This window comes from Lepisosteus platostomus, chromosome 3 (genome assembly GCF_059453375.1).
Source record: "Lepisosteus platostomus isolate fLepPlt1 chromosome 3, fLepPlt1.hap1, whole genome shotgun sequence".
Lineage (NCBI taxonomy): Eukaryota > Metazoa > Chordata > Actinopteri > Semionotiformes > Lepisosteidae > Lepisosteus > Lepisosteus platostomus.
The window spans coordinates 38,860,853-38,888,353 of NC_142613.1; the positions used below are offsets into that span (position 1 = coordinate 38,860,853).

The 27,501-nt window shown below is 37.0% G+C and overlaps 1 protein-coding gene across 3 annotated transcripts in view; it reads left to right on the forward strand.

Moving 5' to 3' along the window:
• The window catches only part of pak5 (p21 protein (Cdc42/Rac)-activated kinase 5), a 118,111-nt gene that overhangs the window by 30,393 nt on the left and 60,217 nt on the right, over positions 1-27,501 (forward strand). For all 3 annotated transcript variants that reach the window (XM_088625568.1, XM_088625567.1, XM_088625569.1), the window contains exon 2: positions 24,639-24,862. In XM_088625568.1, the coding sequence (XP_088481694.1) occupies positions 24,659-24,862 (204 nt within the window). In that variant the 5' untranslated portion in view covers positions 24,639-24,658. The remainder of the gene's footprint in view (positions 1-24,638; positions 24,863-27,501) is intronic.

Here is a 27,501-nt window from a genome sequence, read left to right on the forward strand (position 1 = left end):
GGACAGTTGAGTGAGCATCAGCTGCTGGAGTAATGATGCTTTTGCTGGCAACAGTATAAACTTCCAAGTTCCTGGCAAGTGACAAGTCATGTTGTGCTGCCACATGAGCTAACAGAAGTTCACTCAATCCTGGGAGTCACTACTTGAGGAATTGTAGGTCGTAATCTGCTAATGACATAGTCCAATTCAGAAAACTAATCTGCAAATAGTAACATCAAATTAGGACTCTGACACATATTTAAGGGTATAGGCACTTGAGTGGCTCAGCTGGTAATTTTAAATTTAGCTGATCCAATGTTACTTCTCAGTCATTTGTACAAATTTGAGATCTTAAAATGAAAACAAATGCAAAAGCAAACAAATTATAAGCAGTGTTCGGGAGTGTTCAGTGTTCAAGGTAATATATTTGTGTTATTTATGTTGTGATGCTGACTTCTAGAGTGCAAAATGATGATAAAATTAATTTTAAGTTAAGTTTTTTGTACTGTGTGCACTAAACTATTAGTAATATATTACTTTCTTGCTAACGTCATGTCTTATGCCATTAGTTTTACGTAAATCTAATGTGCAACAATTTTGGCAAAGGAACACAAAATGAGAGTAATTTTGTAATCAATTTTTAAAAGCAGAGGTTATTTAGGAAGTATTTTGTTATTCTCTACATTTTGTTAATATTCATAAAAATTGATTTAATTTGGTAAGCAAATCTACACCATTGCCTTGTTTATAAGGTCAAGGCTAAAATGTATTTACATAATTTGCTAATTCAATCAAATTTATTTATTCACATAATGTTACGGGTTTATTCTCCCTTTAAGTAATAAAATGTTACTATATTGCTGACATTGTAGTAACTAACCAATTGAACCAGGTGTGTTGTAAATTCTGAGACATACAAGACTGTTCTAGCCAAGTTTCTGGTTTATTCTTAGCACAGTCTGACAGTGATAGTCAGATACTGAGCCAGCTGACTCTGGAAATGATCCTGATTTACATACTGTACTATTTGAAGAACGGCACTGCATGAGATTAATTCAAAGACTGTTTATTACTGTTACTAATACTAGTTACTGTATGCATTGACTTTAAGGTTGGCTTTATGTAACAGACATTCAGATACAGATAATTGCGAGAGACACATTTTATTTGTGGAAGAAAATTATTGACTGAAATAAAACTCCACAATGTTTAGCTACCAAACTATTGAGAAGTTACTACCATTCTTAGTAAGTCTTACTGGCAACATAAGCCTTAATTAGAAAGTAAAACAGCTATACCAGTGAAGTCACTTGAGACCAACATTAATGGGCAATGACTTGTTCCTCTAAGGAGCATAGTGTTACTTCATATCCAGTTCTACTGAAAAATTGATAGAATATTTCTATATTTAACTTTTATAAAGGCAGCTTTTTCTTGTATAATGTACAGTATAGATAGTGTACTATCTATAGATAGTGTATAGATTGTATCACCCTTTGATACATAAAGAATTACCTTCTGAAATGAACTTGTCTAGTACTCTTGGAAATGTTAATATTAAACATGCAACAGCTTTAACTGCTGATATCTTTGTACTTAAGCAAATAAAGCCATTCTTTTTGCCTTTGAATCCTGCTTGCTTGTCTCTCAGTTCTCTGTCCAGAGCTGTTGATAGCCTTCCTTGGAAGATCCTGTTCAAGACTTTCCCTGGCTCATATAAAGCATTTTACTCCTGTAGTTGTTGCAGTCTTGTTGCACAAACAGTTGGTATAGCACATCTGGGTCTGCTTTAAAGGGCTGTGCAGGTATTCCATCAGCTATTTCATTTTTCAACTTTTGTATGGCCTTAACAATTTATTGTTCAGTGGGTTTGTTGGTGTTTACAGGGGGTGTTGTAATGGCCAGCTGGCACTAGATGATGGTGATGTTCTTCGGTTTAGTGAAAAATCATTTTATTAAATATTTTCCTGCATCTTTTGAAAACATTATGCCCACTCCCTCTAAGAAATGAGCGTTGTCCTGTTTGTGACCTGAATATAATATGGTCTTTCTACTTGACCAAGGTGTTTTCCCTGCTTGGATCCATCTTATTTAACTGAACCCTATCAGTGTAAGATGCTATCTGTTCATCTCCTCCACTATTTGTGAAGCTTTACCTCTTTAAATATTGCAAATATTCCTGCCACTGACTTTTGTATCATGTTTTGTTGTTATAAGGGATTTCAGTAGTTGTCATGTCATGTAATTATTATAAGGGATTTGCAATTTCCTTATGGATTTCATCGCACATCATCATTCATCTCTGTGATGAGGGCCCTTCTTATTTTAAGTCTGTTTGTTTCACTGTAGATGAGAACGTGATTGGTATACTAGCATAAAAAGAGCCCTCTTAGGGAAGGCCTCCATGGCTATTGTATTGGCCATTGGGACTGCCAACAACCATACCGTACTTCAAACTGTCTGGCAATTCTGTTACTTTTGCCTATTTCTCATGGCTAGGACAGGGGGTTGGATTTTAGAAGGCTAAGCACCACTTTAGATATCATATGATTAAACTTGATTGACATGTCTTTATGCATCAAGTTTAAAATTCATGCATCACTTCACCAACTTTCACCCGTCCTTCAAATATACAGTTAACATATCTTCCACTAGTCTTCCGTTTCTAGACATAAACCTATCCATTAACCATCCCCAACTCTCTACTTCAGTCTATTACAAACCCATGGATTCGCACAGCTATCTCCTGTACAGCTCATTTCAGCCCAGATACACTAAAAACTCTCTCCCTTTTTCACAGTTCCTTCAGCTATGACGACTCTGCAGTGATGACATGGATTTCCAGAATTAAGTACTCAAAATGTACTCCTTTTTCATCAATAGAGGATACCCAACCCATGTTATTGACAGGGCTCTCATCCGAGCCAAAAACAGCCCCCGGACCATCAACTCGATCAGGAACCCCTGGCCTATCAACCGCATTCCATTGGTGCTACCCTTCCACCCTAACACACTTTCTATCCCCAGGACTGTTAACGAAACTTTTCCATCCTACAGGCTGATCCCTCCACTGGGGCCCTCTTTTCTGACCGCCCCATCATCTCATATCGTCAACCACTTAATCTGTGTAACCTTCTTGTTTACAGCTCCCTTGACTGCCCTCAACAATCATCCACACTAGGTAGTTTCCCCTGCAACAGAGCTCGCTGCATCACCTGCAAGTACATATCTAACACCACACTCATTCAAGGCCCCTCAGGACAATTCCGGATCACCCAGGTAACCTCTTGTACCTCCAGCAACCTCATTTACTGTATCTCTTGCAGGAAATGCCCAGCTATCTATGTTGGGGAAACCGGAAAGAGAGTAGAAGACAACTTCAGACAACATGTTAGGGCTGTGACGATTTAAGATTTCTCCAAGCCCTTAGTTTCTCATTTTACCTCTGACAGCCATGATCGTACTGATCTCTCCGTCTTCGTTCTCAAAGTAGGGTTTCTTAACTCCTATAGCAGCTAACATTATTCTGAAACTTGGTTCACACCCTTCCCTTCTCTCTACGACAGACTTGTTTTCATGCCGTCTTCTCTATTCACATGCAGGTTTCGACTTCACACCTCTCTTCACCTCTCTCGACTTCGCACCACCTCAGTTGCCTCTCTGCCTCTCCCCTGCTCCCGCATCCTGCACTCTCCCAGCTTTTGTTCTCCTGTGCTATTTAGTCTTTGCCATCTGCCCTCTCTTTCTCACACCCAAAGAAGGCTCCACAGCTGAAACATTGTGTTTTCTTTCTTCTCTTTTCAGCATGAAATAAACCTATTACTTATGTCTTTATGTGTATCTGTAGGTAGTTACATGGCAGAAATAAGACACCCTTCTATGCCTCAATGATGAGGTTGTGGATAATCCAAATCTTTTACTCAGCTTTTACTTCTTCTGTCCCTTTTTTCCTCTATCATGCTATTTACTGAAGAGTGCTTCCCTTTCAAGGAGCTCAATGGAAGTCTTCACTCCCTGTTAATAGGGAAGGGCTCAAAATGTGCTCAAGGCAAAATTTTAGTAAATGAAATGGGGAATGGACTACAAGCTGTGTACTTTACACAGCCAATAAAATGTTAATGCCCTTTTAAAAAAAGATTTATGAGATGGACAGCAAGCATGACTAAAATGTGAGTCCCCTTTGAATTGCTTACAGCATGTTGAATTGATGAGACGTTAATGCTGCAGTTCTATATAGTCAGCAGAGATTTGCTAACATGAAGATGAAGTTTACATTAATTACCACATTATTCATACAGTGTGTCGTTACCAAGTACAGTCTGTATTTCAGCATGAAGTGCAGTTGTTAATTTATGGATTTAGCTTCCGCTCCTTTATGCCTACAGTGGAAAAGGAATGAGATGTATAAAATGATGGCCCAATGTTCAAAGTATATGTGAAGATACCTCCTTCAAAGTGAACAAGGAGTATGTCGACTAAGTGGTTACATCACATAGTGATTTGCTACAGACTGCTTTGTTTTACATCTTATATTGGAGTTACATATCAAAGATAACAGGATTTTTAAACCTCATTATATGACTAAGGATCACAATGTTGCACTTTGTTTTTTCTCTTTCATTTAATCTTCCAGGGAAACTCTTTAAAGAACATTTTTTTGAATAATATAGAGTTTAATGTTTTTGATTATTTACATGTTAAAGCTATATTTTGAAAAAAACTGTAAGCAATACAACTAGAGGTATTAGAAATGCAACACATACCTTTGTTTACATTATTCATTTGTAGCATTTCTAATAACTCTTGGTATATTACTAACGTAAACTTACCTATTTACATTGCTTTTTCCATCTGCATGTGTCTGTTACATCCTTCAGTCCGTTTTAGAATGTTTAGAAGTGTCAGTATGGGGATTTTAAATGTCTTCAAAGAACAATTATTTTAATCAGCTATGAAATGTTATGCAAAGCAGAAAGTTGATTGCCCTAGTTTCTAAATTCATAGGCACTTCTCTGACCAATAACATTTTTCTTGTCTGAATAAATTAGTCACATGGTTAATTTCTTGACGTCACATATCTGATTCACTTACAGTAGGCCAAGTTGCAAACCATGCTTTTTCTTTTCAAAATAATTACATATGTTGTGCATTAATACTTTGATGGACTTATGTCCTGTCCAGAATGCATCATGCTTTCCACACCTTCCTTGCTGGGATAGGCTCTGGTTTCCCTGTGACCCTGAATTGCATAAAGCAATTAGAAAATGGATGTACTGTATGGATTGTGCCATAACAAAGAGTTATTGTATTGTATACATTATTGTGAAACAAATTGCATTTTTTCTTAATGTTTGTACAGTAGTAATATGTGAGCTACGATACTTTACAAAAACTGAATTAAGAAAGTAGTGGTACATTGTTGCTGTAGACAAAAGTTTGACCTTTCAATCAATATCTGCTTTAATTGAAAACAATATTGACCCTTAAAAGCACATTGTTTAACCTTTCAGTGCTTGAACTGACAATTATGATCTTTCTGTAAAAACAATAGTTTTTTTAACCTGCCAAATGAGCTGTAAAAATGCCCTTTGAGATTGTGTTAATCCACAATTTTTTGGTCAATTTTAGTAGTCAGCATAGTTCTGTAAAAAAGATCGACAAGCACAGACAGTATGAAGGTACTTACGACCTAATTCAAACCTTTGTTTTCCTTTCTGGATATAGTTTGATGTGTATTTTCATAAGTTCTATCTGGATAAGTGTCTCTATATTTTACAAATTCACTGATGAAAATATTTTGTTTTAGGAGAGTATTTGGTTTTGTTGTATTGTAATCTTGCTTGTTCACTGTGGAAAGCTAGTGTTGTGATAGAAAACACAATTCTCAGAAGCGCACATGCTATTCTTGTATTTTGTTAGTCATCTTACCATCCTGAGTGTGTTCTGTATTAAGTAGCTGAAGGAACTGTCAATTGCTGAAATATCTGGACAAATTTGGATTGTCATGTGTATAAGCAAGTTATTCAAATTTGTAGGTATGTACACTGTAGTACCTCAACTCTATAGAAAGATGTGATAATATATATATATGAATATAGTTTTGGCACATGTGAACACTGCAATGCAATCACAATTCATTCTCTGGCAAATTTTGTCCCTAATTGATTATAATTGCTTAGATGATCCTTAAGTTTCACGTTTATATCTCTATAGAAAAAAATGAGAAGGAAAGAATTCACTTTATGAGTTGTGAATTAAAACCTTTTCTCTGTGATTAATACATAGAAAAACTATGATCAAATTATTGCCAGGGTTTTATATTATAAATTGAAAGTTGTTCTATGAATAATATTTTATAGCCTTGCCTTCATTTGCCTTTGGCAAAGGCTAAAAAGACACTAAAAAGAGGCTATTGCTTTATATAGAAAAATGCCAGATCTTGATGGATGACTTATGTAAGACTGTTTTAAGACATCAGGGGTACAATGACCTTTGCTTAAACATATTCAGTTTAACAACAGATCAGAGGAAGGTGGTATACATAAAACCAATCAAATCAAACATGGTACCATTACCCACAGCTAAGGTGAAGCTTTTAAAACATTCCTGAATCCAAGAGTATATATGTTTACTGGTATTTATGCTTATACTATGTAGATCTTGAGAATAAACAGCCAGGATATTGCAGTTAAAATGCAATATTTGATCATATGATTTGGCTATTGCAAAGCATTCCACCTTTTGTATTGTGACAAATGGGGGCTGTCAAAAAAAAAAACACAGAAAAGGTCATTAAGAAATGATATATGTGAAAAATATTATTTCATAGGGTATAAAAGTTAAAGATATACTTGCATATGTAGCTCACAATGAAAACAAGACTCCTTCTGGGTCCTTCTTTGTACAACACATTACACTAAAATGTTTTCACATTTGCTCTGTGATACAGATATATCTATGTTTTCATAAAGGAGATGAAAAAAAAACAACAAGGCCACAAAAACAAATATTGCCCATAGAATTTGTTTATTTCTGTACATTGCATACTATATAATATAAAAATAAGTAAAACAGTTTCATTATAAAGATTTGTGTGACCTGTATACAGGTACAGTATATCAATATTTTGAGATATAAACTTGTTTTATACTGATTGTATAAAACTGAATATAACTAAACCTTGCTGTAAATGTTAATTTGATTTATTATGTTGGATTACAGTTTGAAATATTTTAATATTTCAGAAGCCAACGGCCAACAGCCATACAGTATCACCCTGCAACTCACAACTGGCAACCCACTGAAGCTAAGCAGGAATGAGCCTGGTCAAGTACCTGGATGGGAGACCTCCTGGGAAAAACTAAGGTTGCTGCTGGAAGAGGTGTTAGTCACCCTGCAGTTCATGTGGGTCCTAATGCCCCAGTATAGTGATGGGGACACTATATTGTAAACAGGCGCAGTCCTTCGGATGAGACGTAAAACCGAGGTCCTGACTCTCTGTGGTCATTAAAAATCCTAGGGCGTTTCTCGAAAAGAGTAGGGGTGTAACCCCGGCGTCCTGGCGAAATTTCCAATTGGCCCTTACCAATCATGGCCTCCTAATAATCTCCCTCTATGAATTGGCTTCATTACTCTGCTGATGTGTGGTGAGCGTTCTGGCGCACTATGGCTGCCATCGCATCATCCAGGTGGATGCTGCACATTGGTGGTGGTGGAGGGGATCCCCATTACCTGTAAAGCGCTTTGAGTGGAGTGTCCAGAAAAGCGCTATATAAGTGTAAGCAATTAATATGGAGTATTATGTGCACTTTTGCAAAGCTTAATTAGATTTGGTAATTGGGTATTTCTGATGGATAAAACTTGGAATACATTATGCAGAAATTATGAGGAATACAATTCCCCTTGAAAGAGATGTAAGAGAACAATCCTTTTTTTCAGCTGAATGTTAAATGGAAAAGGTAAAGCTGGGTAAGATGCATGGAGGTATGAATGTTGCTTGGTCACAAGTATGATGTGAATGAGTCTACCATCCGTACCTTCCAAAAGCTTAAAGAAAAACTTTGAGCAAGTGTTTTGGCTTCTGCTCCTATAATAGCTAAGGTATATAATGTACTGTACTGTACCTACAATGAAGCCTTGTAATATATGGAAAAATATGGATAAGCATACAAGTAAATAAAAATGCACTGTTGTAGTGTTGCTGTGCAAGCTAGAAAGGAACAAGTATACTGTATGTGGATTCCATGCGAAAACATTTTTGTTATGAAGTAAATGCTAGATGCAAAGTGAGAGTTTATAAGAAATGGCATCATAAACATTGTGACAGCAATACAAGTTTCTATTGAAAAATCCTGTAGTAAAGCAATGTGGCATTTTTTATTACCAAGTGCCTGGCTCACTGTAGTTTGACCTCGAGTGCTATATTTGTTCAAAATTGAATAGCCTAAGTCCAGTGGCAGACAGGTAGCCAAATTTGTTTGCATGGGATCACAATTGTATAATATTTTAATAGCAAACACAGTTCTAATTAGTAAATTATTAGTACATAATGCTAAGCATTACTGGAGAGGAGCCACTTGGCTAAGTTATGTTTGAACAGGACTGCCTTGAATGGTTTTGTTTACACTGTGCATTGATCAGTTTGAGCCCACAAATAGGCAAGAAATTGAAGACCCAGTGTGAGTGTAAAAATAATCTCATTAGATGAATTTTAATCTATTGAGATGTAAATGTGAAGCAGGTTTGCTGAAGAACTCTGCCACGTTTCCCCAAAACTGAGGTTGTTTGAATTTTGAAAACAAAGTGGCGGTCAAGAGGCCATCTTGGTTTATAAGAATCTCACTTTTTTGGTACTGGAATGATGTTTAGGTTTGGAGATAATTGGACAAAGTGTTTTTGAATAGGAACAGTCTGTTACAGGCTGTGTTCCAACAAGCAGTTGATGACTCAGTGTCAGCAGGAAAAGTATCACAGCAACTTGTGAGAGGCACATCACCTTTCTTTGTTGATTAAATCTGATTGGAATCCAATAAATTCTTAAAGCAGTTAAGTCTAGCAACATTCTTGAAAGCCTAACTATTCTACGGTAGTTGATGAAAATTGACAAGGTAATTATTGATTTTGTGATCTGATTGCAGTTTTTTATGAATTTTATCATTAATATTATAAAGTTCAGAATTCAGTATCTCTGTATTCCTTCTGAGTGTTACTGTAACTATGTTTTTGTGCTTATTTCAAGTAAATTAGAACAGCTTATTGTTGAATGAACATTTAGGACTGTACAGTAGGTGCGTTTTGAGCTAGTGTTCTGGCATTTTAATTTTGGAAAAGTTTTTTTTGATTGTTTTAAACATAGTGTACTGTGAATATTCTGCAAAATACCAACGAACCGAGAAGTCAAACTGAGGGCAACTCTTTTGTATCTCCACTAAGAAAGTTGTCAAACTGAGCAACTAACATTATAAATCACTTGTATTTTTTCTCACTGCCTTCATAGTGCTCTTTTCTAATACTGTTCAATAAGTAATAACTTCATCCTAGAGGGCCAAGGTAGAGCTCTGTTTATTGAACTCAAAACTCAAATTTTGTAAGCATGTATATGTAATAGCTAGTTTGAAACTACTTTGGATATAATTGCCATTGATATTGTTATGCCTATAGGAAGAGGCTATTTAGTTTATTGAGTCCAATAATTTAGAGACCATGGTCAAACACCTAGCTAGTCTCAACATGTGTAGCTCTCTGGAGCTTTGATGCAATAAAAGAATTGAGGTGTTTGCTGAATGATAGTGGGGTCTGAGACACATGGATCAAATAACTCCTCTGGTTCACCTTTATTAATTAAGTTCTAGGTAAATGATTAAAAGTGATCAACAGTCAAGGAATAAAAGGCAGGTAGGTAGAGAGAGAAGGGAGGTGTATTTTTGTCTCTCCCATAAGGAAAGAGAAAAAAGCATATGCCAGACTCTCATTCAGTATTTGAACTTTGTTAGAAGAACATGCCATTCTGTTGTTTTTTAGGAAACTCTGATTTCCTGTATAAATAATCCATAGGTTAAAAATGGTCTCTCATGGATAGTGCATGCATTTTAGAATAGGTTGATCGGTTTCCCTTTCACTTTGTACCATTTAGATTTATAGAGAGAAAGATTTAACTATTGTTCATATTCTGTTTCGTTTAGAAGGCAAGGTTATCTCTCTGGTAGACCTGTGTAGGTGTTATATCTTTGAATATTTGGTAGCTGTTTGGGGTTTTGTGTTTGGTCAGGACGCAGGCTTCTAGGAAACCTGACACCTTGTTTGTAAATAAAGTAACTTACTGTAGGTCTATTTCCGTAATTCTTTGCTTTTGTAACTACCTATTAGTAACCATATACATGTATATTGCTAAATATTTACCAAATAAAAGTGTGAGATTATGATTGTATGCATAGCCTTTTGTGCTTGATATTGTTGTGCAAACTCATCTCACTATCAAGGAAATTATGCACAATGACACAGCTCTGCACAGTGCATAATTCCTGAGGTACAGTTTGATGCCTGCAAATTTACCCACATTCTAAGTTAAGACATCAAGGGAACTTTTCTTTTAAATGGCATGATTTGAATGCCAGCTAGAGCTGAATTGTTGTTATTTTATACAGTATATCTAAAACCATGATATATATAAAACCATGATAATCTCAAAATTATTGCAATTATAACACTTGTAATCTTAAGCCTGCACTCAAAGCACTGATGACCTCACATCTGTAAAAAGATGTCCTTGTTATTCTTACAAAATTTGTAGACTGCAGGTAGCTACGAATTAAGTTATTGATAACAGAAAGGCAAGAAAAGAAAGTCATCCAGCTGCTGGCAGAGGGGACTGCATGGGAATGAGAATTGTAATTTCTGTTATCTGGATATAAAGAGAGCTCTACAACGGGAAACGGGCAGAGAAAGAAAAAGGAGAGAAAAACTTTTTCTTCCTCTCATATTGTTGTATTGTTCCTTAACTTCAGCTGAAATAAAGGCCTGATGATCCCTTCAATTCTATAGCCTGGACTTTTTCCCTAGTCTTCCGAAGAGGGGTTTCCTTCACCTGTCTGCCTTCAAAGCAAAATTGCTTATATACCGTATACAGTAGTAGAATGTTTAACTGATTACTGATTACTGAGTTTAACAATTCAGTAATCAGTTACATTAGAATAAATATATTCTGAACATCAGACAAAACATGACATATAACTGCACTGCATTTGCAAAATTAATCAGGTCAAAAGTCATGTGAATAACAATTTTTTTTGTTGCAGGTTAAAATTAACAAAATTAACATTTTGTTGAAGAGATATGACATGAAAATACTTATTATACAGTATATTGATTAACATTTGTTATCTACAGAGCAGATTCTTTAGGGAAAATCACAGATTAATAGCATGTGTGGCCACTGTTGGAAATTGTACAAGATGTACATTTTTTGGAAAGCATGCTTTGCACCAGGCTGCAAATGCTGTCTTGTGGGTTTCTGTCTCTTTCCTCTCGTAGAGCCTGGAGAGATGTGTGTAGGGTTGAGTGATTTCTCAGCCCTGAGTCACATATTGTTCCAGCTCATTCCACAAATGTTTAAAGGGGCTCAGGTGAATACACATGAGGATATGTGTTGTCTAGATGAAATCTTGTAATGTTAGGATGAGCCTGCAGTCAAGTTATGTAGTGAGGTCTCAGGATTTGACAACCAAAAAATCCTGAAGCCAGGTTGCCATCAGTTCTTGCACATGTAGTGCTGTATTGACTAGAGCAGATATCTGTAACCTTAGCTGTCAAGAGCTGCATTCATCCAGGTTCTATATGTAACCTTGAATGATAAATAGATCTATAAACAATGTTCATTTATCTAAGCACCTGATACAATTAAGTCATATAGTGACCAGAAGACACTATGGCTCTTAAGGACCAAAGCTGTTACCCCCTGGAATAGACATTATTACCAAGATCATCTTAGTTGAACTTCCTCAGTTATTGTTTGTTGTATACAACAATTAGTATATTGTTGTATTCATCATGGTAGTCTACACTAGATTCATCATTAAAGTTAAATTGAATAATCCATTTGCCATCATTGACACTACCGTGAATCTGTCCATGTCCTGAAACTGAACTTAAGTTGGTAATTTGAGGATAAATGTTTGAAAGAGTATGGATTTTTGTCTCATTTGTTTCATCAAGGTATTAAAATACATGTTTTATTGTGGTAAATATTTGTAATTATCAAGCATTCGTATTGTAAGGGATGGGTACATGTATTTGCTCATTTATTTGAAGTTATCGTTATAGACTATGATGCCCCTACAATATTCATTTCACAAAAAGAAGTGTTACATTGTGTAAAATAATCACATTTGTTATAAATTTAAATAATAACATACCCATAAAATAACACATTTTGATAAATTGCTATCTAGTGAGAACAAATCCGCTGCTAATTGTCTTTAAAAGGAAGGTACAGTATTTAGAATAATTATCAAAGACACAAAATGCTATTAAATAATACTATGTAATGGTTATACATGCTTTTTTTGTTAGCGGGGTGATTAGATTACAAATTAGATTATACTATTAGATTAGTATATTCAATACCAGAGATTGAAACTTTGGATATAAAATGTTTAGCATATCTTATATATGGCAGACTTTACTTTACTGTTGTTTTGTCTGCTAATAAAACATAATATACCAGTTTTGTTAAAGAGTGTTGAGATCAAATTATAATTATAAACTAGCTTGCATGATATTTTGTTTCTGCATTCCCAAGAACAGCTATGACTCCCAGAATTGAAACCTTGATTAACAAGTACTGTATGATGTAAACATCTTTAAGGTCCTGGCTTTTTGAAAGAGCATTTTCTCAGCGACATGTTTGAGGAAACATCCAAGTAGTTTTGAGTTTTGTTTGGAGTATGCACAGTAGGTATTGGCACACACATTTGGCACAGGTTTATAGCATTAGTAAAATCTTGACCGATGACGGTATTGAAGACTGCACAAATTATTAGCTTGTTACTGTGTATGTTAGTTTGTAGCAGGCGATTCAGCAGATTGACAGATACTGTTGGTTTGACTGAATGTTTGGAACATTTGCACTGATTTAGATAAAACTTGCTACACAGTGATAGCTGAAGTTTCATGTATTAATTGCTTACACCAAGTAGTTGTACTCCAAGACACAACATGTTTTATGGAGAATCCATCCCTGGCTTCCCTAGATTCATTTATGATTCTGCCATTCTAGAAAAAGGTCCTGGTCAAGGACCCTTCATTCACTTAATATAACATTGATTTGAACTGTTTGTTCCCAGCTCTTGAACATGTGGGAGCTTTAACCATTTAACCATATGAAAAAAAAATCTCAAGCTTGAAACTAGAAAATGCAAATAATCCAATGAAGCAACTTTTTAGATCAGTTAAGGCTTCAATTGTCTAATTATTGTGGGATGAAATGAATACTAACAGGTGTGTGGTTCACTCCGCCCAGGATTAGGAACCACTGATATACAGTACAGTATGCAGCAAGACCATAAGTCACCTGTCCTTTGTCTTGTAATGATTCCGTATGTACAGTTGTTTGCATGACATTTTCAGGGCGTGCCCTTAAGGAGGAAGCACAGTGTGTTGGATTTATTATATGCATCTGTCAGTGTGGTAACGATACCTTATTGAGGGTAAATACTATTAATATGCCCTTCGGTTGCATTATGCTAGACAGGATAAGACAATGGGGTGAACGTACAATAGGTTAGGATATCTTTTCTAGCTTCATCTTTGGGTTAAGCTCAAGTTGTTTTCCCTCTGAAAAGGGGAAAGTAGTGTAGATTGACATGTTAATGAATTGTATTGTCACCTCATTTCAATGCAAATCAACTAAATCTTTGTTTTTTTTCCAATCTGCATGTGTGCAGGTGATCCACCATGACCTGCAGGAATTATCATTTTCCTCCCACATTTACTGCTGTCTGATTATCAAAGGACTTGTGGTAAATTAATTTTAAGTGCTGGCTTTGATCATCATGATGTGTTTTTAATTGAAGTGGACAATCTGTTGCACACTAAGCTTGCACTGTATTTTCACTAATGCCAGAAAGTATAGGATATAACTGTAAGCGCTTCATAACTGTACAGTATGTAGAGTATGCCATGTTACTTGTTGGTATACCCACCTTGCCAACAGCCGTTACTACCTGGTGTTACACAGAACGCACAACATGATTTTAAATAATAATAATAATAATAATAATAATAATAATAATAATAATAATAATAATAACTACACAGACCATGGGCTAAGCACCCCCTACTACTCCCACTCACACCCCTTCCAGCAGCAACCTTAGCTTTCAAAGGAGATTTCCCATCCAGATACTGGTCAAACTCATACTGTACCTTAGTTTCAATGGGTGGCCAGTTGGGAGGAACAGGATGATATAGCCTATTATATAACAGTGATATAACAGTAGCAGCTGGTCTTTGAGTATTGTTAAGTGGTCACATGTGATCCTTTTAAGGAGGATAAGTAGCCAACAAACACCAAAGCCATGCCTTTATAAACAGGTCTTTGCTGCCCTTATAAACATTGTGAATGTATCTTTAAGGATGTTAGTCCAGAGCTAATAGTCTGAAATATGAATTACTGTGAATTTGTTATGCTATATTATAGTAATTATTTGTGATTGATTGGTTGTGTACCAAAATTATTCCCTTTACCTTTGATAGTATTTCCATTTCCCATTTAGTCATTGCATACAGTAAAAGTTCTTGATTTGTGGACTTTATTCCACATTCCTCATTCCACTTCTCCAGTTGCTTGGTTTCACTGTTGTACAGTAGCACTGTTGTCTTAAAATTACATTTCTTTTCCAAAAATGATTACATCAAAATGACTTTTTGAACATAGTGTCATTCTTGATTTACAGTTTATTTTCCTCCTGAATTGTTTGGAAAATGTTTAAGCAATTACAGGCTGTTTAATCACAAAGGTACAGTACCTCAAGGATGCTCACATGGCTGCCTCTGTAGGTCAGAGGTGACATCTGAAGTATGACTGCTGACTGCATCTGATCTTGTTTTAAATTAATAATGCATAACAATGCTTACTATTTGTTTTGGTTTTTTTGATTGAATAAGTGTATTTTGATGCACAGATGAAATTTAATATTTAAGATGTCCAGATGTCCTCCTACATACAGAGTGCTATACATCACCTTTGAATGTGAATCTGGTGGGTAATATTCCCTGGATACATGTATCCTCTGCATCCTCAACCTATACTGCCAGTAGTAGGTTTGGGCATGTTTTGACATTTTTCATTTCTGGTAGGTGTTTTAAGGAAATGTGTAAAGGGGAGTTGCCAGGGTGAAAGAGGATATTCTGTGTTCAGGTGTTTGAAAACAGGCTACTGCTGTTGACTACAGAGCATTCTCAAAAATTGTTCTTCATTTCTTTGTAATTTTTGGGGTGCTTTTGAAAAATCAAATTAATATAAGTACTCTATATTTACGGTAAGAGTTGACGCTAAAAACCCTACATGTAGAGGATAAAGACCCATTCAACATGCCCAGCTTTCACTGTCATTCTGCTAATTGCATTCCCAAGAATTGAATCGGTGACATCTAGGCAATAGAGTTCAACATGCAGTAGACATTCCAGTCCTGCAGTTTTGAAACTCAGTCAAATCTCATCAAAGTGCCCTTTCCCGTAAAACGCATATACAGTATATATAGGAACAAGTAATAGGTTTATTCCATGCTGAAAAGAGAAGAAAGAAAACATAAAGTTTTGGCCATGGACCCTTCTTCAGGTGTGTCAGAAAGCTCCACGGCTGAAACGTTGTGTTTTCTTTCTTCTCTTTTCAGCATGGAATAAACCTATTACTTGTTCCTTTGCAGCCTACGCATGCTGACGCAGCCACCCACCTGAACTACTGTACTTCAATAAAATATATATGTTTTTTTTTTCTTTTACTTCTTCACATACAACATGCCTTCAGCTGTTAGTGTTAAAGTGACTTGACCAAGAAAGTACATGGCATTATAGAGCTTCAAATTTAACTTTACATTTCAATTTAACATTTAAGCATTTTTTCCCCCATCCATTCTGTTGACTTTCGTATATCACTTCTCCACATATCCTTTAGGATGAAACTGAAAAGTCAGCATTAACACCTAAGTCCTGCTGATTGGCAGTCTGTTCTCACACTTCCACTATTACATCCTACAGTATGTGATATGTGAAACACTCAGGTTACTTAAATGTAATGTTTTTGCACTAAATGTACTCATTTTAACTTAACATGTACCATCTGCAATGGCACTGGGATGCAGTTGTTCGTGGTTAGAATTACCCTGTGACCTGGGGTGCGATCTGCTTGGAGTTTCTATTTTCTGCTCATGTTTGAATGGGTTTCCTCCAAAAACAAACTGGTAGGTTATTTGGCTTCTGGGAAAATTGGCCCTTGCGTAAATGTGTGGATTTGTGTCTGCAAAAGACTGGCATCCTATCCAAAATGTATGATAGTATGCTCCTGTTGCTTGTTGGGATAGACTGTGGCTCCCCTGTGACCTTGAATCTGATGAATTGGTTAGAAAATGGATGGATTTACCATCTGCTGGAATATTTCATTATTTCTATCAGATCATTTTATATGAGAACCTTTTTCTCAATTAATATATTGTATAAATAGATTGAACAAATGGATGAAAATATTTCTGTCATAGGTTAAACCTTTATATTAGAAAATTGCAAAAACTTTACAACAGAATTCTGAGCCATTCAATTTATTCTGTTGCTGCAATCCCTCACAACCACAAGAAAAGATTATTAGCTTTGCATTGCCTCATTGCTTGACTAGGTTTTCTGTTTTTTAATGTTTGAATTTCCATGGAAAACTGTTGTGATTCATTGACAGTTTTGCTGACTTTGTATTTCCAAAGTGCAATTACCTGTCTACTGCTATGGTGATGGGAAACTGTGAATACCAGGACATGACATAGAGGCACTAGTTGTTTCAAAATAACTTCTTATGAGGAAAAATGTTATTTTCTTGAAAATTTGCTATTGATCTATCTGTGAGTTTAGTTTTTATGTGATCACTGACAATACGTATGTTTCTTTCATTAGTCAACGAGTTGGAAAAAAGCTGTGCTTGGATTAGCCTGGTACTACAGACACTGCATTGTGCAAAGCCTGCTTTGTTTTAGAAACACATATTTTAGCAAGCAAAGCATTTTCCCACAGAAGAGTCTTTCATTAAAACAATAACAAGGGCCTCCCAATAAACTATAGCTAGTGCCTGTTATGGGTTTGTTCTGCACTAGAAAAAATGTCCACCAAAAAAACAAGCTTCTTTTTTTTCTTAATTAGGCTTCTTGAGTTGTGAATCCTAATATAAATATTGATGCATTAATATATTTTTTTCAAATAAAATTTAATAACAACAGATTCTGAGAATCATTACATTAATGATATGGTAAACAAGTTTAAGAATCCATAAATGTGTGAATTTCTGTAAACAGCAGTCATTTATATTTTAATAATAAAATATAATAATACATTACATTTCAATCATAAAAATCTGTAAAGTACACAGTTGCACGATGTCATGAAAATGAATCAGGAATGCACCATATGTTATATGTGACAGTGAATTATTAGCTTAATATTAAAGCTTTTAGAATAATATAATCATCTTATTAAAATATTATTATAATACACCATACAAAGGAATAAAGTCCAAGAAGAGTAGGGGCATATGGAAAACCACCATGTAGTGTGGTATCAAGCTGGGAGGCAGAGCTTCATAAACAGTAGGTGTATCTACTGTAAAGTATATATGCTTACAAATATATCTATTTAAAAAAAAAATAAGAAAGAGAAGACAGATAATTTAGCCTCCAACACAATGCATATACATTTTGGATCTAGACAGAAGCCAAGGAGGTACAGTAAGGCTTGAATGTCATTGTACCTAAAGAGATTTCGTATTTGGAATGTAATTCTAGGGGTGATCATGGCTACTTGCCACTCAGTATCGCCTAATTATGGAATAATACTTTCCAAGGGTTACATCATGAAATAGTTTGCATTTTGGAATAGATCCTCCACATCCTTTCATCAGATCAAGTAATTTAACAAAATTGTTACTCAAGTAGGTATATTAGATTCATTGGAGAAATACTATATGAAACCCAAGTGTTTGTGCCAAAGAGTATTATTGTCTAAAAATATACTGTAAATAGGGTAGTAAAAAGTAGTAAAGGTAGTAAAAGCCTAGTAATAAGAATTTATAACATTAATAAATATCCTTACCAGTAAATAAAGGATTAATCTAACTAAATAAATATACATACTGTATATGCTGTTTTTTCTCCTAAGTCAATTAGTGTACACAGTTTTTAAAGATGAAACAAAAACAATGTAGTGGTAATTACCCACACTAGATATTTTTGAATCCCTTGCAAAATAAGTCATCATCAGAACAAATTAAGTGATGATTTCAAGAGGTATCATAAAAAAGACTATTTCAATGTGAAGAACTCATGTTCTTATTCACTTTTAAATTCTTTGATGCTAAAGACTTAACTTTTAACACATGATTTGATTTCTAAAAGTATTTGAAGAGACATATAAGAGAATGGCCCACTTTCAAAATACTGTAGAAGTTTTAGTTACAGTAGGTCTCTTCAGATTGCATTGATTTTAATCAGATACACTGAGTATGATCTTGAATGTGCTACTTTCTGCAGTGCAAATAATTAATAAACATGTTAAAATCAGTAATTTAATATTTCTGATTGATTACATAAGTATTCAGACCTGTGAACTTAATATTTGGTGGAACCACCATTGGTATCCTTTACTGCCATAAGTTATTTATTTTAAGTCTGCATGATGATGGGATGGTACAGTAGGTACATTAAACCCAAGAGATCTCTCAGAGCGTCACAAAAACCTCTCTGAGAAGGAATAACTTCACTTTGACATATGGAAGGCAGCCTGAAACTAATGCTAAACAAGAAAACATTTGAGTCTCATAAGTACAACATAAGAAAATGTATAACTTGATGATTAGAGGGCGGCCTTACAAAATGTACAGTTTCATGTACATAGGGGTGTAACCCCGGCGTCCTGGCCAAAGTTCCCATTGGCCCTTACCAATCATGGCCTCCTAATAATCCCCATCTATGAATTGGCTTCATCACTCTGCTCTCCTCCCCACTGATAGCTGGTGTGTGGTGGGCATTCTGGCACACTATGGCTGCCGCCGCATCATCCAGGTGGATGCTGCACATTGGTGGTGGTGGAGGGGATCCCCATTACCTGTAAAGCGCTTTGAGTGTAGAGTCCAGAAAAGCACTATATAAGTGTAAGGAATTATTAATTATTATTATTATTATTATTATTATTATTATTATTATTATTATTATTATTATTACATCTCAGCATCATGAAAAGGGACTATAGTCAAAGGTGAAAGCAAGAAAGGATCTTGTGTGCTTTTGTTTTGTGTTGGACGCTCAATGTCTGTCATTACTTATGATAGACAAACGCTTTTAAACCTGAGGACAGACTCCTTAGTGTCATCAAACAACTTTTTTCACGCACCGGACCCCACCTGCTGGATCGGACAAAAATGCGGCGAACAACAACAACAGGTGGGCAGACACCGGGGGAGACGAGGCGGCGTACTAGCGCGACTAAGAAAGCGTCCGCACAGACCACCGCTGCCGTCTATTTTGTTAGCTAATGTTCAGTCACTGGACAATAAGATAGATGAGCTACATTGTCGGATCAACGCGGAAAGGGACCTGAGGGAATACTGTGTTTATGCAATATTTTTGACCACTGCTACACAACAATAAAAGGAGCATACAAAGCGCTTCCCAAACCGAGTTTCGGTAAGTCGGACCACATCGCTCTCCTGTTGCTTCCTGAGTACAAACAGAAGCTGAAGACCTCCCCCATTGCGAACAGGTCAGTGCGTTGTTGGTCTGAGGAGGCGGAAAGCAGGTTAATAGACTGCTTTGATAGTACAGACTGGGACGCATTCAGAGTTCCCGACACAGATTTTAATGAGTATACAGACGCGGTCACCAGCTATATTAAATACCGCACCCACATTTGTGTACCAGAAATGAAAATTAGGTCATTTCCCAATCAGAAACCGTGGTTCAACAACGACATTCGCAATAAAATAAAAGATAGATCCACCGCGTTCAAATCGGGGGAGAAAGAGCTGTACAAGAAATCACGGTATGCATTAGAGGAAGCCATAAAACGCGCCAAACAGAGCTACAGAATGCAGCTTGAAACGCAGTGCGCTGACACCCGGAGGCTGTGCCAGGGATTGCAGTCAATCACAGGCTACAAGGGCTACATCCAGGAGATTGACACAAACAACGCATCCCTGCCTGAAGAGCTGAACCATTTCTATGCCCGCTTTGATGCTCTGAACACAGGCAATGCTGAGAAGACCCCAAGTGTGCAGGGCGAGTTTGTTCTGAAACTCTCAGAGCAGGACGTGCAGAAGACTCTGAGCAGGGTGAAAATCCGTAAGGCTGCAGGGGTTGATGGGATACCACCTCGCGTCCTGAGGACATGTGCAGCCAAGCTGACCACAGTGTTTACGGACATCTTTAACTCCTCCCTGTCACAGTCCATGGTCCCCACCTGCTTTAAAAAACCCACTATTGTTCCAACCCCCAAAAAGGCAAAAGTGACATGCCTGTATGATTACCGCCCAGTAGCATTAACATCTGTGGTGATGAAATGCCTGGAGAAGCTGGTGTCGTCACACATCAACTCCTCCATCACAGAGCCGCTGGACCCCTTGCAGTTCGCCTGCCAGAACAACAGATCAGTGGATGATGCTGTCTCCCTGGCTCTGCATACAGCCTTGGAACACCTGGACACTAAGAACTCGTATGTGAGAATGCTGTTTGTGGACTACAGTTCACCATTCAGTTCCATCATACCCAGTCAACTGGTGACAAAGCTCAGGGGATTAGGTCTGTGCAACTCTGTCTGCAACTGGCTGCTGGACTTTCTTATCGAGAGACCACAGGTGGTGCGGATAGGCAATAAAACATCAACACCACTCACCCTGAGCACTGGAACCCCACAAGGCTGCTGTCTGAGTCCAAGGTTGTACTCCCTGTTCACTCACGACTGCACAGCAAGACACAGCAACAACCGCATCATTAAGTTTGCAGATGACACCACTATAATAGGACTGATCAGTGATGATGACGAGTCCACTTACAGGGATGAAGTCGTACAGCTGCTTAGGTGGTGTCATAGCAATAAACTGGACTTGAACGTGAAGAAAACGAAAGAGCTAATAGTGGACTTTCGGAAACACAGGCCACACACTCACAGCCCACTCAGTATTGATGGAACGGAAGTGGAAACAGTCACCAGCTTTAGGTTTTTGGGAATTCACATCTCTAAAGATCTAACCTGGACTGTGAACACTGACTCTATCATGAAGAAGGCTCAGCAGCGCCTTTATTTCTTGAGATGCCTCAAGCGATGGGGGATGCCAATACATGTGCTGGTGAACTTCTACCGCTGCACCATCGAGAGCATCCTCACCAACGGGATCACCGTGTGGTATGGCAACATCTCTTCGCGAGAAAGAAAGGCACTGCAGAGGATGGTCAATATGGCCCAGAAGATCATCGGCTGCGGTCTCACCGAGATTAAACAGCTCTATGAGGACCGCTGCCATGGTAGAATTCTGGCCATCACAGAGGACACTGCCCTCAGGCAAGAGATATAAGAGCATACGGACACTTACCACAAGATTCGTCAATAACTTCTTTCCACAAGCAGTGAGATTGGCGAACACATTTAGCCATCCCAATCGGACCACACCTACACCATCACCATCTACCTCTTTATGATTTCTTATCTATTGCACATCTCCAGTCATTGTTTAAACTATTGTTTACATTCAAACTGTCTACATGTTTACTTGCAAATTGTCTACTGTTTGTTTGTATATTGTCTTTGATGCACTGTTTGCACTTTGTATTGTTTTTTACACTTGTTTTACAATCGAGAGACTTTCTGTAAGTAAGAATTCCATTGTACCAGTACCGGTTACATATGGCAATAAAGTTCAAGTTTAAGTTCAAATTCAAGTTCAAAGAACCCAGGACCGGCGACCTACCAATTTCGTGACAAGTGCAGCACCAAGATCTTTCACCATAATCACTTTCTCCATTATACGGCTGACACTCTTCCTGGATAAAGAGGCCGACACACTCTACTGTATGTTGGAAAGCTGACCTATTGCCGTTACTGCTACCCACCATTAGGAGGTATCCAGCAGTGTTGGTTCATCAGAGAGATCGTGAGGCTCCTTCAACACATTCAGTGACCAACCAACAACCACAAGTTGCATGTTGTCATTGTCAAAAGATGGACAGACGTACAGTACAATGTTGGAATCTTCAATTGTTTCTGTACTGGAAGACAGCAAGCTACATGGACAGTGATGATGGATGATTTTGCACATCTGCTTCATACAATCTTTGCCCATTCTTCTCAAGCTCTCTCAAATTTTAAAGTCAGGACTATGACTTGGCCTTCAATGACATTAATTTATTTTTAAACCACTCCAATGTAGCTTTGGACTTTTACTTTGGATAACTACTGAAAGATGGATTCAGTACCAGTTTTAAGTCTTCAGCAGAATGAAACAGGTTTTCTTCTAGCAATTGCCTGTAATTTGCTCAGTTTATTTTTCCTTCAGTTCTAAGAAGCATTTCAGTCCCTGCTGTGGCATTCTCATAACATGATGCAGGCAACATTCCTGACTCTAGGGATGGTCTTTACTGGTAGATTACTTGAGTTGCAAATGATACTGCTTGATTTTTAGATCAAAAAGGTTCCAATGTTGTCTCATCTGATCTTTGTACAAACTCAAGCCAGATGTGAGATTTGTTTTCCACTTTTGGTCTTACCAGGATATTGATGACAGCCAGTGATCTCTGTAGCTCTTTAAATGTCATTGTTGCCCTCAAAGTGGCGCCACTCACCAGTTTCCTTTTGGTCCATTTCTTAATGATTGAGTAGACTGTGATCATAGGGATATTCTTCAGCGACTTTCAAGATTTTGTTACGTTCTACTGATCTTTGCTTTTCAATGTCTTTATCCTTGACTAACTTTTACAGCTCCTTAGATGATTGAGCCTTTGCTTAAAATTCACTACCTTAAGGAACCTCATGGAGACACTGAGGTTTTATTCTGAAATCACAAAAAAACAATATTATTGCACACAGACAGAAGCCATTTGACTAATTGTGTGGCATGTCAAGGTGATTTTGTGCATCTAATTTATTCCAGGATTACCACAGGAAGGGGTCTAATTGGTTTGTGCCATTATGACTTTACATTTTTCTTTTGTTTTATCCATTTACTTCTTTCATTTATTTTTACTTTGAATGCATAGAGTGTATAAAACAACTATTAATTATTGCTTCAGAGTGGCATGACTGAAAACAATAAAATGTCTTGGTTTCTGCCCCGTGTAGACATAACTGGGTGAAAGCTTATTTACACGAGAAGAAAGTCATTCGAAACACACTTCTTTAGCCCCTGGGTAAGAGGATAGCAGTGTCCTGTGGCATCCCATGAGTCCAAAGGGCTTAGGAGAATCTGAGATACAGTAAATAAAGAAGGAAAACCTAGGTAGTGATTAATTCTCCAGTGAATTCTGAAATGTGAACTGGCTATTGTCATTAAAGTGTTAATAATAGTATAAGCAGTTCCTATAGGCTAGGGTAAGTAAAGGGATGATATTCTTGCAGCAAGGGTTTTTTTTTTAAAATACTGTAGGTGAAAGTGAACTATTCTTCAAATTTACAGTGGTTTTGTAACAATTGAAAGGACACAACCCTGCCTTTGAGGGCTAAAAAAATCCTGAATCCTAATTAAATTAATTAAGGCTTCCTTTATTAGACACCACAAAGTTAATACTGTACCATCTAACACAAACATACCTGAAATTTCCAATTATAGTATAAAAACAGTGAACAAAAGGATTCAGTATGAATGTTTTTTTATGAATAATGTGAGTTTTCATTCTCATTAACGGTTTTTATAAAGAGTGTTTTTTTATTTCTTCCTCATCTATAAAATCAGTAATGGAGTGAGCTTAATCTTACTAATTTATTTGCATAATTCAAATTAATACAGGCTGTTTGAAATATTCTGTCAGTATTTATTTTTTGCAGTATGTGTTAAAGTTATGAAACATAGAATATATTATACTATGCACAACGCTGGATTATACCTTTATAGACATAGAATTAGGATATTATGTGGACAAATATTTTTGTCATTTAATTTAGTATGTTAGTCACTGTTGAATTAGTGAAAACATTATCTTTAGGAATTGATTTCCCAGAACCTAAATTATGTTTTCAAACTTATGAACATAACTCTGCTAAATGTATATCATCCTGTAATACCTTAAATAATGTGAAGTAAATTTACTTTAGTTATGGCTACTATTGTGCAGATTAAAATAAACTAAACATTTATTGTAATAAATTTGTTTCACTTCAGGCTATAGGCCAGCTAAGCTTAAACTCTCCCATTGTTCCCTGTCTTGCAGTTTTGTCAGGACTTTCCAATATGTTTGGAAAAAAGAAGAAAAAATTGGAGATCTCTGCCCCATCCAACTTCGAGCACCGGGTTCACACTGGTTTTGACCACCGAGAGCAGAAATTCACAGGCCTTCCCCAGCAATGGCAAAGCTTGTTGGCAGACACTGCCAATAGACCCAAACCAATGGTGGACCCTTCGTACATCACACCCATTCAGCTTGCTCCTATGAAGGTATGATGATGTCCATTTTATTGGGTTTATTACCTGTTTTGTATTTGCTCTCTCCTAAAATATTTTATTTGTAGATTTGTAATTCATATACACTGCACAGATATGTATGAACATACTGTATTAAATAGTGCCTACTTTTTTCACATTTTGTTGTCAGAGTTAGGTTTGATGGATTTTTTCCTCTTATCTATACACCATACTCCACACATTTAAGGTTATTTTTTTGGGGAAAAAATTATTAAGGTCAGCATGTTGGCACGTTAGTTAGCATTGCTGCCTTGTACCACTGGGACCCTGGGTCCAGTTCCTGGGATGCTCTCTACTTAAAGTTTGTATGTTCTCTCCGTGTTCACGAGTGTGTTCTGGATGCTCCTCCCACAGTCCAAAAACATTCTAGTAGGTTAGTTGGTTTCTGGGAAATTTCACCCTGGAGTTTGTGGTTTTTGTCTGTGTCCAGACCTGTCCAAGGTTGCCAGTCCAACGCAGGGACTGGCAAGCGCCTATTGCTTGGCCCAGGCCCAAGCCCAAGCCAAGCTCTTGCTCCCCTGTGACCCTGCATTACATAAAGCAGTTAGAAAACTAATGGATGGATGGAAAAATACTAAAAATATAAAACTGAAATATCATTATTTGGATAAGTATCCATCCCACTGAGTTTATATTTGATGGGAGCATCTTTAACAGCAAGCAGTGGGTCTACTAGGATAGGTCTCTACTTAATTTGCACAACCTAGACTTAAGAGTATTTGACCATTCTTCTTCACAAGTTTTGAAACTTTTTTTGAAAACAAACTTTTCAAGGTTTTTCAGATTCCTTGGGGTGCAGTGATGGACAGAAAGTCATGCCACAGATTTTTATTGAATTTAGGTTCTAACTGGGCCACTCAAGGACAATTACCGTTTTGTTCCTTTGCTTTTTATATAGTATGTAGATTTTACTGTGTGCTTTGGATCATGCTGAAAGGTAAGCCTCCATCCTAGTTTTAGCTTTTTGGAGAAGGCAGCAGGTTTTCCTTATTTACTTTTCTAGACATTGTGCCTTTTCATTTTCTTTTCTATCCTGACAAGTCCCTGCCAATGAGAAACATCCCAGTAACATGATTCTGCCACCACTATGCTTCACAATTGGGAAGGTGTTTTTTTGGATTATGTGTTAAGGTGGGTTTGTGCCAAACCTATTGTTGTGCAAGGAAGCCAAAACGTTGCATTTAGTGTCATCAGACCACATAAAATGTTTTGTTTGCAGTGTCACTCAAATGCTTTATTGCTGCTTTTTCAGTAATGGCTTCCTTCTCAACATCCCTTATTAAAAGAACAAAGCCTGCCTTGTATGCCTGATTTGTGGTGTGCCTGGGATATTGTTGTCTCTTGCACACTTGGCTATAAAAGCCAGTAGCTTTCAAAGTTACCATTGGTATCTTACTTCTTGCTTGATCAGGTGGTTTAGAGGAATGACCACTTTCCATTTCAAAATAATTATTTTAAATGTACTGTAATTTTTCATATCCATTCTCTGATCTGGCCATTTCCACACATTGCTGTGGTGTTCTTTTGAAAGCTCCTTGGTGCTTATGATTGAGGCACACCACTGAAATGCACAACTCAGCACAGGAAGCCTACAGGAACTTCTGAATTTATACTGAAATCATGTAAGGCACTAAAGTTTAACGTATGTTGAGGCCAGTTAACATGGTGTGTGATTTTGAAGGTGATCTGATCTTATTGAGGATTACAATCGCAAGGGGGATTGTCCAATTTCCAGCCAAGCTATTTCAGTATTTTTTTAACTAATGTGCTAAATATAATAATAATAATAATAATAATAATAATAATAAACTTTATTTCATATAGAGCCTTTAAAGGTGGCTTCTCAAAGCGCTTTACAGAATGACAACAACAATAAATGAAAAGAACACAAGATAAAACACAATTACAATATACAGGGGAGACCGCGGATGGTGGTACTAAGAAAAGCAGAGGGGTGAAGAATGGAACCAGTTAAATAAAGGCTTTTCTAAAGAAGGTTTTGAATCTGGATTTGAAGGAGTTTAGCGAAGGTAACTCTGATATGCTTGGGCAGAGAGTTCCCGAGCTTGGGGGCATAACAGGAGAAGGCCCTGTAACCCATACAATGTAGACGGGCTTGAGGGACAGTAAGGAGAGGAGAACTAGAGCGAAGATAGCGAGGTGGCGAGTAGGGCGATAATAGTTCAGACAGGTACTGAGGTGCCAAGCCATGCAGAGCCATATAAGTGAGCATGAGGATTTTAAAGTCCACACGGAATTTGACAGGAAGCCAGTACAAGGACTCCAGGATAGGAGTAATGTGATCATTTGCACTAGCCCTGGTCAGGATTCTGGCTGCTGAATTTTGGACATACTGTAGCTTGTTCAAAGTAGATTTAGGTACCCCAGCGAGTAGAGCACTACAGTAGTCGATTCGCGAGAACACAAATTTGTTGATTAGCATTTCTGCCACAGTTAGTGATAGCATAGGGTGTAGTCTAGCAATATTTCTGAGGTGCAAAAAAGATGTTTTGACAATATGCTGCAAATGTGGGTTGAAAGTTAAGCCAGAATCTTTGTAGAATGTGTAATGAATTCATGATTGCATTTTAAATACATTCCAAGCTATAAGG